This window comes from Solanum dulcamara, chromosome 2 (assembly GCF_947179165.1).
Source record: "Solanum dulcamara chromosome 2, daSolDulc1.2, whole genome shotgun sequence".
Taxonomy (NCBI): domain Eukaryota; kingdom Viridiplantae; phylum Streptophyta; class Magnoliopsida; order Solanales; family Solanaceae; genus Solanum; species Solanum dulcamara.
In genome coordinates this window covers 2,690,000-2,706,820 of record NC_077238.1, presented here as the reverse complement: position 1 = coordinate 2,706,820, position 16,821 = coordinate 2,690,000, and the positions used below count along the sequence as shown (strand labels likewise).

At 33.9% G+C, this 16,821-nt stretch overlaps 1 protein-coding gene across 7 annotated transcripts; it reads right to left on the bottom strand.

The window, feature by feature from the left end:
- Nucleotides 1-4,270: 4,270 nt before the first annotated feature.
- Nucleotides 4,271-16,821, bottom strand: LOC129879969 (uncharacterized). 7 transcript variants are annotated; one of them, XR_008765312.1, is made up of 15 exons: nt 16,343-16,821; nt 14,762-15,867; nt 14,479-14,657; nt 13,790-13,992; nt 13,493-13,561; nt 12,788-12,860; nt 12,134-12,290; nt 11,760-12,051; nt 11,510-11,624; nt 11,194-11,357; nt 10,916-10,990; nt 10,377-10,798; nt 9,452-9,941; nt 7,304-9,349; nt 4,271-7,191 (listed from the first exon to the last, which is right to left on the bottom strand). XR_008765312.1 is itself a non-coding variant. In XM_055953731.1 (12 exons), the coding sequence occupies exons 1-12, from the start codon at nt 16,733-16,735 to the stop codon at nt 10,610-10,612; spliced, it is 3,015 nt and encodes a 1,004-aa protein (XP_055809706.1). In that variant the 5' UTR covers nt 16,736-16,821; the 3' UTR covers nt 10,108-10,609. The 7 variants fall into 7 exon arrangements, 1 of the variants encoding a protein (XP_055809706.1); XR_008765313.1 differs by having other exon boundaries at nt 8,663-9,349; XR_008765314.1 differs by having other exon boundaries at nt 9,282-9,349.

Below are 16,821 nucleotides of genomic sequence, written 5' to 3'. Positions count from 1 at the left end.
AATTTCTCATGTATATTATGGGGCAAATATGTTGAATCATGAGGTTTTAGATTTAAATTTCAGTAGAAATGAAAAATACTAAGAGATTTCTTCTTAATTTTAGAAAATAAAATTATTTGAATATTATAATTATATATAAACACAAAACGAAAACAAAAACAAAAAAATCAGTATATTCTTATAGCCTAATGAATAGAATTATTCGATATTTATTAATAAAAGATAAATAAAATGGCCTGAACATTACGATTTTTATATATAGAAACAAAAACAAAAATAATTTTAAAGTAACGTGTGGGGATTTTTCTTATGAAGGAAGTCTTTTAGTGGGAAATGGAAAAAATTACGAATTTGAGACGCGGTTAAGAGGTGCACATCTTAGAAAAACGCTGATTTTTGCGGCTTTGAATCGGTCCAATTATGTAATTTTTCTCATTTTTGTTTTAGGCCTATTATTCGGCTTTCAATACTCACATTAAAATTCGATTAATTCAAATTTACATTGCATAAAATCATATTTGAAGAAAAGCGCTTTCTACCAAAAAAAATTTTTATACATAAAGCTCAAATCCAAAATCTCTGATTAAAAGAAGAACAACCCTATCCACTGCACCATATCCTTTGATAATTTCACTACCGCAACATAAAGAAAGAAAGAAAGAACCAAAAAACATAGAAGAAGAGGCTATTATGAATTTTTAATAAATATATAATGAAAATTGAAATGAGGAAAAAGATTTGAGAAAACTACACAAAATAGATCAATTGTGAAACTATTTACTCAAATTGAACCCAATCCAAACTATTTATTCTCTTACCCACTTTCTTCCATTTAATTTCGCGCGTGATGTCATACTAACGTCGCCGTCGGCATCACTGCTCCTCTTTGATACCATCAGAGTATATTATATTTTGATGGTATCAAGCAGTTTCTTCATGATACCACCTGAGTATAATATATTCTGACGATATCAAGAAGTTTCGCTAAAGCACTGTCTCTTCCTTCTTGATACCATCAGAATATATATATACTCTCATAGTATCAAACGTGTATTTACGTCAGTGCCCCTTTCCTTGTTCCTCTTTGATACCATCAGAGTATATCAAGAAGGAAGAGACAATACTTCAGCGAAACTACTTGATATCATCAGAGTATATCATATACTCTCATGATATCAAATGCGCGAGATAGTTAAAAACAAGGAGTATCCAATGGTAAATAGTTTCCTTTTTTAGGGTATAACAATAATTATCCCCAAAGATTTTGCGTTACTCTTTGAGATTGAATAATTACAAGGACAATGAGTTAAAAAAGAAAAAAAAACAGAAATTTAAGAAAATTTAGTTGTATATTATGTGACACGATTTTGGTAATTTTTAGCAACCTGAATTAATTGGAAGTAAAATAGAAAGTGATGTAATTGTGTGCGTATTAGATGTATTCAATTTGTAAGTGATTTTGATTGTGTACCTATAATTTATCCTAGGAGAAAACTTAATTATCGTGTAATTAATAAGTTTGAAAAAATAATGATACTTCAAATTAAAACGATGAATATATGAAAATGTTGAGAAGGCAAGTTAGAAAGTTATTTGAAAATGAAATTGTATTTATACTAAAGTTCCCAAGTCCTATCAAATTGCTAAAAAAGCTAGAAAATTAGTTCTTTTAGAGGTTGTGTTGGGTGAGCTGATTATTCAAAACTTGTTGACAACGGCTGATTAGCTACTAATTATAGATGTTATAATCACTTGGTTTCTAGAACCTTTAAAAATTAAATCTACCTTGGACATCACTAGGAAACTTACTAGACTATTTAGTCTGTTTGGTCAAGCGTTTATTTTTTTTATTTGTTAAAAGTGTTTATTTTTCGAAAGTAAGGTGTTTGATCAATTTTTTGAGATAAAATAAGTGTTTTTAAAAAATAAACATAAGCTACTTTTTATAAGCTATTTTTTCCTTCCGAATAACACTTTTAAAGAAATATATAAACTTAAAAACATTATTAAAAAACTTGGTCAAATACTAATTATTGCTCGAAAGTATTTTTTTAATTCATGGGCAAAACATACTGTTTTTCATGACAAATACTTTTTTAAAAAGCATTTTTTGGAATATGATATTTGTGTTTCTTATACATATATTTGTCACTTAATCATAATTAAAAAGTATATAGAGTGTTGATTATGAATATATATTATTATTACTAAATATAATATAAGAATAATTGTATTTTTATTAAATAATTAATATAAAGTTATTTATTTTTTATAGTAAATTTTCAATATAAGTAAAAGCAATGACGCTAGCATTATTATCACACGACCCTACGTGCATGTATTACATGTGTGCATGCGTTTTAATTTATTTTATTCCATCTTTAATAACACACTTTTATTTTTTATAAGAATAATAACGTAACATGACATATTAATTATTATTATTACAATATTAAAAAACATATATTTGGTATGTTATAAATATTTAAGATCATAAGTTTAAAAGCATTGCAATTTTGTATAATTTCAAATTGACGCAAATGCATATCCAACTCGGGTTTGTATGTCATAAAATGAAAGAATTAAAAGTATTTTTTTAAATTATTATTATTATTATTATTAAAGGGTCAATGAAGACTGAAAAGACAGTCAAGTTTATATTTGAAATTTAGACCTCTCAACGTCAACAATAACAATTTACCTAGAAGGGACGTCACAGCCATTTATATATGTTTGACAAAGCTTAAATTTTCTCAATTAAAAAATAAAATAAATTGACTAATAATCTATTTTATTATTGGACTTATTTTTGTCTAATTTCTAAGTGCAAGGTTCAATGGATTTTGATTTTTAAAGTATTTAACTATACACTGATAGTATATTTTTTAAAAAAATTACACTATTGTGTTGCTTAAAATATTTACAACTTACAAGTAATATAACCTATTATAAAGAACTCTGTTCGTAATGGTAATAGTAGCATTATTTTCAGTTTTTTTTATATTGTGATTTTGTTAATTCATGTTGTCTCTTATGTTTCGTTTATTACATTATTTGGTTGATTGTTATCTTTATTATTATTTTTTCTTGTTTTCTGAATTATGTAATATTTTGCTATTATTTGAATCCTCACCAACAAGGAAAAAATTTATCTGCACCCGACGTTTATGCCCAACCAATGAATATATGATATATATATTTTTTTTGATTTCTCACCCGGATTCAAAGCCCGTAGAGCCCCGACTAAATCTGGATCGCACACTACAGGACCCATTAAGGGGTAGCGCTCTCAACAAGATTTTTTTTCATTCCCAGGACTCGAACCCGAAACCTCTGATTAAGGGTGAACCAGTCCCACCACTGCACCATAACCCATGTTGGTGAATATATATATATAAACGTCTTCTCAAACACTTCTATTATTAAATATAACTAACCAATACTTATCTTCAGTCATTTTTTTTTTGTGATTGTCATAATAAATTATTATGATATAGTATAAATAATAGGTGTGAGTAAATCTATACAAGACGTGCAAAAAAATTGGAACTTTCTTAGTATTTTCAGTAACCAAAGAAAATTCAGGTGTACTCCAAAAATTCAAACCAGAAAGTGTTCATTTGCTTTTGGTTTAGCAAAATTCTAATGAATGATAAATCTTCTTTACGTTATTGCATTTATAGATTCTTGACCTTTTTTTCTTCATAATCTTTTGCTTTCAATCATTGTACCCCAAAAGAATATAAGCTTTACGTTATTGCATTTATAGATTCTTGAACTTTTTATTTTCTTCATAATCTTTTGCTTTCAATCATTGTATTCCAAAAGAATATAACATCAATGAAACTTCCATAAGCTTTTACTTTTCTATGTCATTGAATATTGATGCAACCCAAAATTTATTTCATTAAGATCCAATGTGGGTTTGCTAATGGAATCTTATTGAGGTCATCATATAAATTGGTATCATTTTAATTTCAATGGTTATTAATATTTGATTGTTAACAATTATTTCTCCTGCAATTTCATGTCAACACAAAGGTTAGGACCTAGGATAATAAATTAAGTCACATATTTAGGGTGAAAAAAATAACTACACCAGGGTATAACTCATCTAGTTTATGATTATGAGACAAATTTTATTGTCACAAAAGTTATATAAGATTTTGGTCAGCCAACTTGTGGGATAAAAAGAAAACTCACATACATCGTGCGCCAATTGTGAGAAACACACAATAAAGTATTTCAAATTATGAAAATTCAAAGAAAGTTGAACAAATAAAATATGCATTTCAATTAGTTAAAAAGGAAAATTCAACTGCTTTGTCCGTTTACTTGTGAATATGGTTAAATACTCTCTAATCACAACATGTATATGTATATATGCATTGTGTGTTATATATACATACATTATTTCTTTTTCTAGTTGCACATCCGATCGTTAAAAGTCGGCGATTTATTTACAATGCAGCAAACAGACCTCAAGCCTCTTTTTCGCTATTGATAAAGACTTCAACAGATGCTGGAACTTGAAGCTAAGAGAAACATAAATTGATATTCATATTCATCATCAATAATGGCTCTGCCCAAACACAAACTTTTGAGCTGGACCACACACGTCATTAGAATGAAGAAGAAGAAACAAAGTAGACAAAGGTCGCGTTTCCTAGATGAGATTTGCACTACTAAGGCTACAAAATCCTGGCAAATGTTATGCCCTAAAATATCGGAGGAGTTAAACAGGATATCCAGGTGAAGGCAGGAATTTTTAAGCATTAGTGCACCGCACAATTGGAGCACCGGTTTAAGTAACCACTACATACATAGAGAGAACTTTCCCCAACACCAAAGGAAGTTGCAACAAGCTAAATCATGAAGCAATATATCCATTACTAGCATTTGAACTGAATCCACGGTTTTGCAAGGAGTGAAGGTATGATATGATCATTTAACAATCTATGAAAACATCAACAAGCTCAAAAACAAACAGTCATCATCCCTAATACTACTGCTAACCATAACCAGAAAACACACCAACATGAAGTGTGTATTACTTACCAAGAACGAATGGTCTAATCACCAAGAAGCTAGTAAAGAATGATCAGAGTGATTGAGCAACAAAAAATTTAAATCCTTAGCACAAATACGAAGGGTGGTTAGCACTATGGTCTCACATTAACAAGATCAGGAGACAAAAGAAGTCGAGTGAGTATAAGTTTCTTAAGACAGCCATTCCACTTCTTATATTCAAGCTATAACCCTCACATATAAGGCACAGATCGGTGCAGTAAATGCAGCTGAGATTTTTTCAAGGCATAAGTGAATAGAGCAAAACCTAACAGACAACCCACAAAGGTAGAGCAAACGTCCCTTCAGATATATATTTTTATAAATTTACTTCACAATACACAAGTGATGACTGTAAAATAAAATTGGTTGTTGTGAAGCTGCTTTATTTTGACAGCGTAGCAACATCGCAAATTTTTGTGCTACTCCAGATAACTAGAGCCTAACTAGTATATAATGGAGAAAAGATCCAAATTTGCCCTTTTGGTTAGAAGTTCAGATTTCAAACCAAAACTGTAATGGCGAGGACAGGAATGACCCCCAACTTTTAATTGAGGGCAAAGTTGGACCATTTCACATAGTTCAAGGGCCAATTTAGCCCTTTGTCCTTCTTACCTATCCAAACTAGTGATGGGTAATGTCACTTATTATACAATAAGAAGTGATTTGTAATGTCAACCGAATCAACATACACAAGACTCAATGAATTCTGAAGAATAACAAATACACATGAACCAAAAACAAACACTCAAATGACAGCTGCTATTCCAACTAAAGACATAAAAATGTAGAAGGTAAACACAGATTGAGAACCCATAGAAGGAATGCTAAACACTTTAAAAAATCAGAAATAGAGATCCCGAGAAGTTCAGTCAAGTCAGATAGAAGTATGTGAGTGCTCACCAAAAGATAATTAACAAGAGAACCAAACCACAAACAATGGGGTGAGTTCACACTTCACTCAAACCAAGGGGGTGTAAAGTGAGTTATTTTAAGTGACTCCTCCCCCAAGCTCATTTAAAGTAGGTTCAAATGAATTGGCCACAACAACTACTAAGCGATGTAAGACAATTAGGACTCGTTTGGTAGAGTGTATTAGAAAAAATAATGCATGTATTAATTGTGTGTATTATTAGTACTTGTTTGGTACACTTTTTTAGCTTTAGTTATACACTCTATTGTTTATTGAAGTGTGTATTACTAATACCATGAATTTTCATGTATTAGTAATACAAAGGGTTTCAACACATGCATTAGATTAATTAATAACATAACTACCCCTCAAATCCCTCTCAAGAAATTTTTCATTTCCCATAACTAAAGTGTGGAGGGTATTTTTGTAAACACATATTTTTTTGTAGAAGTTATGCAATGCATTTTATTTTTTATACATTAAAACAAGAACTGCATAAGAAATAAATAATCTTTGTATTACTAATGCATGCACTACTAATACACTCTATTCAGCATTATTCTTATACACTCTACCAAATGACCCCTTAGTGACATCCAAACAACGCAACTGTCACTCTTTTTTCCTTTTTCCTTAAAGGGTGTGATTGATAAGATTAACAAGGGTGTGAGTTGGTGTTCGGTTTGGTTTTCCAGACGTTCAGGTTCATTTCGTGCGATTTTTTATTTTTGATGAGGTACACCAAAAATGGAACTGTAATTAATTCGGTCTTTTCATTTCACTCTTGAAAAATTCAGTTCGGTTGATTTAGTGTCTGTTTGACTAGCTTATTTAAAGCAGCTAATAAGTTGTTTTAGATAAACTAAGCTAAACAGACCCAATTATTTATTGGGCTTATTTTAAGCACGAAATGGCTTTAAATTGGCCAGCCAAACACTCAAAAAAGCTAAAAACAGCTTATAAGCAACTTATAAGTCAATCCAAATGGGCTCTTAGGCATATCATTTTGGACTTTATCTTCTTTTTTTCTACTGAAAAAGAGTCTTCAGATTTAATTTTTTCCAAGATAAGCATCATTAATTGGGTTTTTTCAACAGCTACATGTTGACTTTGTATTGTTTAAATTGGCATCTTTTAAAATTAAAATAATTTACCTGATTGTGTACATAATCTGCTGGCCAAATTCTTTGTGGGTTACGAAATAAGCATTTCTGTTGAAGAAACAGGAATGAACTATTGGTAAAACTTATCTTACATTCAGAAGTATAGAAACAAGAGTAAAGATACACTTCAATTTTATCAAGTCAATTGAGTAAGATCTACCTATGACTTCTTAAGAAAGAGGAAAAGGGACTTGAAGCAGGGGAGTACAGCATCAATGCACGGCAAATGTTAGAACGTAAGAGTGTGAGGGCAATCGGGCTAAAGAGTCTAGGCTTGGCATCAGAGCTCTGGGCTTCAGCCTTGTTAGGGCAATTGGGCTAGAGAAAATTTTAAACTAATGAGTAATGAATAGAGAACCCCAAAATCTCTTTTGCCTTGATTTCCCAGTTAATTTAAGAACCATATTGAAAAATCGATATCATAAAAAGTACAAATCTTGAACGGACCAAAAACCAAAAAATCAAAATTTCCGTTTCAGTTAATATTCTTGATTTAATGACCAGCCCTTTGGTTAAAACCGAAAAAACTGACCAAACCAACTCTTTTGTTTCAAATTTTTTCAGTTTTTCTGTGGGTTTCTGTTTAAATGTTTCAAAGTTCGGTTTTCAGTTCAGTTCTCGATTTTCTGAAAAAATAACCGATTAAACCAAATAACCAAACCTATATATGTATATGCTATTTCTCATTTGTTTTGCCTCTTATCTTGGATGTTGAATTACTTTTGCAAAATGCAGCAAGATTAGCAATAGTTTAATTACATGCCTAACTATTTGACTCCTTACGAGCTTTCAAATGTTCTTAGTGATTCTTTAATTTGCAACACTTCCTCATAAAAATATGGTTTAAGTTTTAAATTTGAAAATATGTCTTTTAGGGATCGTTTGGTTGGGATACAAGTTATGCTGGATTAGTAATGCTGGGAGTAGTTTTTATTGCTTGGTTGGTTTGTCATATTTAAAATTATATTCATTGCATAATTACTAAGAATAAGTTTGTTTACAAAAATACCCTCCACCTTATTTTATTTTTTATATTTTCTTTGCAGGCTTTAGTTATTCATTATTAAAAATAAAAGTTTCATCTTATTTAACTTAAATATTTTTGTGTATACATTTCCATGATTGTGCCGTGTTTTTTAAAATAAAACTTTCATCTTATTAAACTTAAAAATAAAACTTTCATCTTATTTAGCTTTAAATAAAACTTTCATCTTATTTTACTTTTCAGAGTAATGCCTTTGCTTTTGACTTTTTTTGCTGGGTATTTCGTTATTTTTTCGTTTGGGTTGTTTTGAATCTGAATATAAAAAGCATGAGGAAGACGACTAAAAGAAGTAATTGTACTAGGAATTAGATGCATTTATTAGTGGAAATCAAATAGCAGCTTAAAGAGAAATTTTGCAAGAAAATAGATAAAAAATTGTAAATTATGAGAAACATAAGAAATTGAATGCAAAAGCTAGAATGCTTCGAATTGGAGGATTTTTTGTAATGATGAAATTACAAAATAGAAACCCACCAACACACAAAAGTGACAAATGACATAAGTAACCGCCAGTGCCTAGTGTGACAGCGTATATACCATAAACCTAAAACAATGATATCCAACTTCAGTGCATGAGATAGAAAGATTACTAGTCCAATAGAAGTCAAGCATTAAGGAGTTTAAAGACTCTTGGCTATACGTCACACCTCAATTCCTTAGAGAAGGACAAACCCTATGGGTAAAAGGTAGTCACGAGCTGGAGCTTGTCATGACTAACAAATCTAATGGCTATAAAATGGATAGACAGAGTCAGAGAGGCTTGGCCAAAACTTGAGAGGCTCGGCAAATGTTCCTTGACTATGCAGATTGGAGAAAAAAGCAATGCATACTGGAGGAGGGATCTACAGAGTCAAATTCCAACGCAAGCTAGACAGATTTTTTTTTCATGACTAGATATCTGGCACGGGAAGTTAGTGTTTGCGAAAGGAGCAATTGAATTTGAGATAGATTTGATCCACAATGGCCAATTTTATTAGCAAAACCAGTTAAGAATTTGAATCCTATTCCATGTAGATCAGTTCCATGGAGGACTAGCAAAACTTTGAATGAAATACATTGATAGAAATATATCAGGTTTTCAAAAGATACCCACCTATTACACCAGAGACGTAATGAAATTCAAGGATACTTACTAGAACTGCAGATTCATGGAACCACACCCTAGCAAGACAAAAAGCCACATCAATACCACACTTCTCCAAGGGATAGAGAATATATTATTCTTAATGAACAAACAGCAAGAAAATAAAATTGACAACTCACTGAAACAACTCTCACTTCAAGGCTGCCTCTGATTATCTCCAGTCATACATTGCTCCAGGATGACCATACCATGGATCAGATGCAATGCAACTTATTAGAAAGTGTTTTTGGGAAAAGATTTAAGAAATAGAAGAAATAACAATGACTCCAAATTATTCCCAAAAAATGATGACCCCAAATAGAATAAAACTCTAGCTCCTGATAGCTTTACTATTCTAACCTAGGAGGCTCATTAACGAGCCAACCTCAGGTGTGCAATTTTTCAGGCAAGACCAAATTAAAGTTCAGAAATCAGAACTTGTCAAGAAAAATTAAAATATTAACACAACCAAGAAAACACAAATTATGGCTGATGTCAGAAGAATCAAGGAGATTCACAACATTAAAGGGTGTCACAGTAATTCCTAACAAACAAACCAAGGTACCTTCTCCAGGGTGCCTTTTAAGCATCTAAATCACTGAATCTTGCATCAAAGCCCTGGTAGATATCCTGAAGGAAAAAGTAAATTAGACTTTCCAGGACCCGAGGATTCTGAACAGTATGTAAAACAAAAGAGAGAAGATACACAATTAAGAAATAGGCCTGAAAACTATATAATCCCACACAAATAAGCAATTAAATCAGAGAATTGAAGACGAGTCAAGAACACTAAAAGTACAGATAGGGAGAAAAAAGATAAAAGACAGATCCCAATCTACATTCAGAGTGAACAGATATTCATAGTGTTTATTTACAGAGACATATGAATAACCATGCTTCTGTCAATATCTATTTTGGCGCAAAAGTTATTCTCCACTCTCAAGACTTGAGTCCATAGTACCACTTGAGACATAATAACTATTTTAAAATTCTATGAAGCTCTTTATAATGTCACCATCAAGAATTAGTACAGAAGAGAAAAACGCCTTTGGCAAGTTATCTTACGATAGAACAGAAAACATTGCACTGAAAGAACTGCCAAGATATAGATCTCCCAAAATCAGCAATCTTCTCTGCAACTTCAACCTTGCCAATCTCCGTAGCACTTAACCCAGGATGGTAGATAAAAACAGATAAAGCCCAATGATTAGAGAACTGAAAATAAACTAAGATCATATGATCATAATGCACTAGTATCTAGTGCAACAGCATGTCCCTAGTCAGAAAACCATCGTCATTCACTTGCCCGTGATGAATGGGTGGCTCAATGCCTGGGAAACAGTCATTCTCTTTTCTGGATCTAACACAAAAATTCTCTCCATAAGATCTTTGAAGTGAGCCAACATCTTTGGGTCTTCACCAGGAGAGCCCAAAATTATTGAACTGATATCTTTTGGCTTGATGTTAACAATCAGCTTCCTTATAGCCTGCAAAAGTATACAAGTACAACCAAAATTTAACATACAGTAAGGTTATCATTAATGACTATCAATGGTTTGATTATCTGGGAATGACAAGACAGCCTAAAGTCTACAAGAAACGACCTTCTTTGTAACAGGATCCTCTTCGGTAGCAAGAAAATTGAGATCTTGGTCAAAATGTTGGTCTGTAAATGCACCCTGAAATAAAAGAACGGAAAGAATTACTGTTTCCACACTGACTATATCATGTCAATTATTAAGAAAGGTGCAAAAACTATAAAAGCAGCACCTAATGCAATCACCTAGAATTGTCTGCAACAACTAATTAGCCAGGTTAATAAGTTCAAATCATAAATATTCCTAATTAGCTTCGGGTAATATAGAGAATGTCTAAGACGAACCTTTCTAAGCATCTTTTTTGGAAATGGACCTTTCAATTCCATATGAAGACGAAGCATGTCATTATTCGTTGGACCTGGAAATAATACTTTCCCAGCATAAAGCTCAAACAAACAGCAACCAACTGACCATATATCCATCGGATGATCATACGACAAGCCAAGAACTGCACAACATCACATGATACAGAACTTAATCAAACAAAACCACCCATTCACAAAATTATTTAGGATCAATGTCAGAGCATTGAACAAAAGAAACAAAGAGAAAGGGAAGTCCCAAAAATATAAAAAGAAAATATTGAGAATTGATCCTTACTAATCTCTGGGGCACGGTAAAAACGGCTCACGAGGTACGGAGTAATTTCATTTTTTCCAGCAAACATAGCATTACCAAAGTCACAAAGCTTTAGCACATTTTTCGCTTCATTTACCTACACAATTAAATACAGAAAGGTCAACATATACATACAATTTAAGGGAAGCAAAAGTAAAACTCTCAGGAGATGCGAATTGGGAGAACTAGCTAGCCTGCGGAAAGAAGAAGATACTCAAAACATTTGACTTACCAACATGTTGTCAGGTTTAATATCACAATGAAGCACACCGCAATTTTTTAAATGCTTCAAAGCAATGAAAAGTTGCTTCGCATACGTTCTCACAGCAGTGAGTTTGAGTCCAATGTTACGTCCAAACTTCTTCAAAACCTCACGGAGATTCATATGAAGAGACTCAAAAACTAAACAGAGATGATTCCGGTACTTGAAGCTAGAAATAAAACGAACACAGTGGCGCTTGTCTTCAGGATCTGCACCAACTAGCTTCTTCAGTATGACCAACTCTTCCATACCTGCCTTATACCTGAAAAGGACGAAAGCAACATAATTAGGCCACCAGAGCTATCAATGGTAGCACAAAATGGGGAAACTAAGAAACTACTTACATTGTTTCATTATTGCGTATCATTTTTATTGCTACTTCCTCAGGGTCACCGGGTCTAGCCTTGAGATCTTTAGCCCGAACAACAGTAGAAAAGACTCCTTTGCCATGAGCAGCAACAATCTCATAACGGCCATCAAGAATTTCTCCGAACCGATAACCTAAAAACCAACAAGTAGACATCAACTAAGACAACGATTTTCAGCCATCAAAGCAAAAATTAATCAACATAACAAGCAGACAGCTGAAACTACTTCCTGCCAAACCTAAATCAACTTTTTTTATAACCTAGATATCCCCGAGGGTCAGAGCCGCAAGGTTCTAAACTCGATGGATAATGGGAAAAATAATATCAACTAGCAAAAGGATACTCTCAACTTGAAATATAAAAAGGAGAAGAAATATTTTCCTTATGTATTGTGCCTTTGGACCTGAATAAACAGCGCACTATTATAGTTATTAAACAGAATCAAACAGATAATTGGTTATATGTTACTCAAAATTTATCAAACATCTTCAGATAACAAATTAACGCAAAAAGGCTATCATGAGCAAAAATCAAGGAGTATGGTGCCAAGTATCAGATGTAGTAGCACTTGCGTGTAAGTAAAAGAGGAAATATGAAAGATCCAGGTAACAAGTGAGACGAAATACTTACTATAATACCCTTCTGGATCATCCCAGTTATCATGAAGGCCACTGCGCTCAACTGCCACACCATCTCCTTTGCCCTGAAAGACAACAGATAAAACCAGAGAAAAATGAAATTTGGGTGCTAATTACATGAACAAGGAAAGGACTTCCTCTAAGCACAGTAACATAATTCCCATAGTTTCAGTATGAGTACAAAGCAAGAAAACAATCCTCTTTTTCTCTCTTGTCGAGAGGAATTTTCCTTTACTATTGTTTAGGCAGCATGGAGCAAGGAAATATAGGGACTCATACAATCCAGGGTTCTAACGATACATTATTTCTGGACATCACACTTTAAACTGAATGGTGTATTACAAAATCTCCCACAGCTTAAATAAACAAACATACTCCCACGGTATGGACGAACGGAGCAACTCTCAAGTCTCAGCAAGAACTATAATGAAGTGAAAGGTATTTTGTAGTCATCATGTCCAAAATGGTTCACCGTTTTCCATTTTTCATTCAGCAGGAAAGAAAGGTATGCTCACTGTTAGTTGAATTAAAAATAAATAAACAATGAGATGGCAAATATAACAAGTGCTACATTGGATTTCCTAACAGTATGCATGCTTTTAGTGCCTAATCTCTCTAACATTAGAAGTCAACACAAGTTAAATCCAAGAATCAGCAACGCAAAATCTCTGACTATGTGTCTAAGAAAACAACTGACCATTTTCCTGATGCCAGCAGGCGATTCTCCAAATATATCGTCACAAAACATGTCAGCTGACCTCTCACTCTGCAAAGAGTAGTAAGCGAAAGTCAACATCAGATAAAGCCAGCATTTAGGAAAAAGACTATTGGAGCAAAAGGCAGACCCAGAAGGCAAATTGCTGCATCAACTAATTCTAAAACAAACATTAGGGACAAGAATTAAGAGCTCCCAGAAAATAGTGTTGAAAGATAAATTATCAGAATGAGTATCACCAGTCCACCCCATTTAAATCTCAATGGCATGTGAACACACCTTTGGAGTACCCTGTCCCAGTCCACCAACTCCAGAAGCCTGCTCATCAGCAATATGACCACCCTGCAGAGGTGATTTCCCAACAGAAAATGTCGGCTCGTCAACATGGACATCTGCACCATTGCTTTTACCATCAATCAACTCTGGCACAACATTCTGTCTGGCAGCAGGTTTTTGAGTAGACTGATCCATGTGAATCTCCACTAATGCCAAAATGAAAAACATAGTTAGAGCCCAGAAACTCAACCAGCCATGCAAAGGATCAACAGAGAATATCTTAGCATAAACCTCTGGAATGATATATGGTGCAATGCTAGACTTCATAAAACCTGAGTGGCAACAGACTCCAACTAACATCCTAAGATCTATAACATACACATTTAAGAGTTCAAATCCAATATCAAACTCATTAAGCAAGCAGGAATTCAGCAATCAAACTGCTATGCAGAATGGGTGATTGATTAGCCAAAATCCAACATTCACAGCTTATATTCATGAATATGCAGACAATAAACTTGAAGGTGCTTTACCACCATCAGGTTTAAGAACAAAAAAAACGAAAAACGGAAAAAGACCAACCAAAGATTTGTCATTCACATAAAGGTATAGAACAGGCCAAGCTTTGAATATTAATTACAGCAAAACAGAATCGAATAATATATCAATAAATCTCAAGTCAAAGAAGTTACCAACGTCCCCGGATTGAGTAACTTGTTCCTTCTGTGAGTTCTTAACCTTATATTTTTCAAGAATAGCTTGCCTTCGCCTTCTGCTTTCCTCCTTAATTCTATCAAGTTCGTCTTCTTCTTCCTGTTCAGCAAGCTGGAAAACAACTTTTTCCTGATAATCCTCCTGTTCAACTTTATCTCTGCAATACACCAAAAATGAGAAAAACAAAAACCACATGTTAACGAAATCAACTCTGCTAAAGAGGTTCTGATATAAGAAGTCCCTAGCTAGAATTAACAATACCTTTTAGATCTCTCACTCTCTGTCTCTACAGCATTTTGCTTTGTGTTCTCAGTTTCTAAGTGATTACTTGTCCTTCCTCTCTCAATGTCAGTCTCATAATGTCTATTACGTCTATTATAAGCAAGACCATCATCCCGCTGCCTGCTGGACCTATCACTATATCTATCCCTATCTGCCTCCCTACTTCGTCCTCTGCTTTCCCTATCCCTATTCCTCCTTTCTCTCTCTTCCCTCTCTCTAAAACTCTCTCTCTCCCTGTCTCTCCCCCTCTCATATTCTCTTTCTCTATCCCTTTCCCTATCTCGAGCTTTCTCTCTTTCCCTCTCTCTGTCTCTCTCCCTTACTCTTTCCCTCTCCCTCTCCTTATCGCTCTCCCTTTGCCTTTCTCTAGCCAACTCACGCTCCCTGTCTTTCTCTCTCACTCTATCCCTGTCATTCTCCATGCTACTCTCCCTATATCTATCAACACTCTCTCTGTTATGGTACCGGTCTCTAGAGGACCTGCTGTAACCAGAATTATGCTCCTTTTCCCCATCCCTTGAAGACTCTCGGCTTCCATGTCGATAGTCCCTTTTGTATCCAAGTTTTTCATCATCAAAGTTACTTCTATATCTGCTTTCATTTTCATATGTGTCATCTTTCTGACGAGACTTAGGTACAAGGAAAGACTCCTCCAAAATGCTTTTGGATCGTGATCTTCCTCTGGAACGATCAGGTGACTTGGATGACTTCGTAACATGTCTCTCTTCATGGTGTTCATTATGGGAAGATGATACCCTAACAGATCTATGCCTCTTCCCAACATTTTCAGGAGTCGAGGATTTTATTATTTGATCCTGTAAATCACTTTCATCCTCATCATAGCTCTTTTGTTCTGTACTTTCTTCACCAGCAAAACTATCTTCTTTCTGTGGTTTAGAGTCCAATCTATGAAATTCATCTGTGTAACTACCATTTGCAAAATGCTTGTCACTGGACTTACTTTCTCGAGCACTATCAGCCTTTCTACTTTTCCTTTGCTCATCATGCCGTCCTGAAACAGTGGAATCTCTGTCAACTTTTTCCACATTGTCTGCAGGCCCTTGTCCTTGAGCTTTATGTGATTCCTAGACAAGAAATATGAGTGGAATTAAATGATAAAGTACAATTTCCCAACATTTAGCAGACAAAAAAGATTCAAATTTTAACAGTCACAAGATAGTTTCTTACTAATAAAAAGAAAGCCCTCAATCATCAGGACTTCAAAGCTCTGTATGGGATACATATTTCTCATGTCTGTTTTGTGCAACATACTTATTAATCAAACAGTTGAAACAACATTAATTTAACACATTTTGACACTATAAATAGTAAAAATCTAAACACAGGCCCTTTTTTTGGTTGCTAAAAGTTGGAATGTTGCATTTAAAAACATGAGTTTTTCGCCACTTAATGAAAAAAGTTACTTTTTTTTTCAAAACTAAACTAAATTGCATTGTTAATCTTCAAAGGAACACAGCAACCAAACAGGCCCTGGAAGAAGAAGAAGAAAAAAACACGAAATTTATACAGCAATAAAAATCGAAAGAAATCTGAACAGACCATGTCCAAATTATCTTCATTCCCCAACTTTTTGGTCACGATAATCTCATCAGCATCACCAACAGCGGCAGTAGCCACAACATCATCCTCAATGATTTCTCCTTCCTCCATATCATAATCAATCCCTAAAGTAGAAACACCAACAACAGTACCAATATTCATCGCTTCTCCTTGTTGACCTCCGTTCTCAACCTCACCTTTTGATTTACCCATTTCTTTCTCGGATTTCGAATCGGATTTCTCTACGTGCTTCTTGCTATGGTGGCGATGGTGACGGTGGTGACGATGATGGTGGCGGTGCTTACGGCGTTTCAATGGTTCTCCGGTATCCTCATCGGAAGGAGAAGATCGATTGTGTTTGCGACGTGAAGGTTCATTGGAATCGCTCGCCATTGAAGAATTAGGGTTAGGTTTTGTTAAGAAATTATTCGGGTCCAACGAAGATCCGATTGAGATGATGATGAGTTATAGAGAGAGGA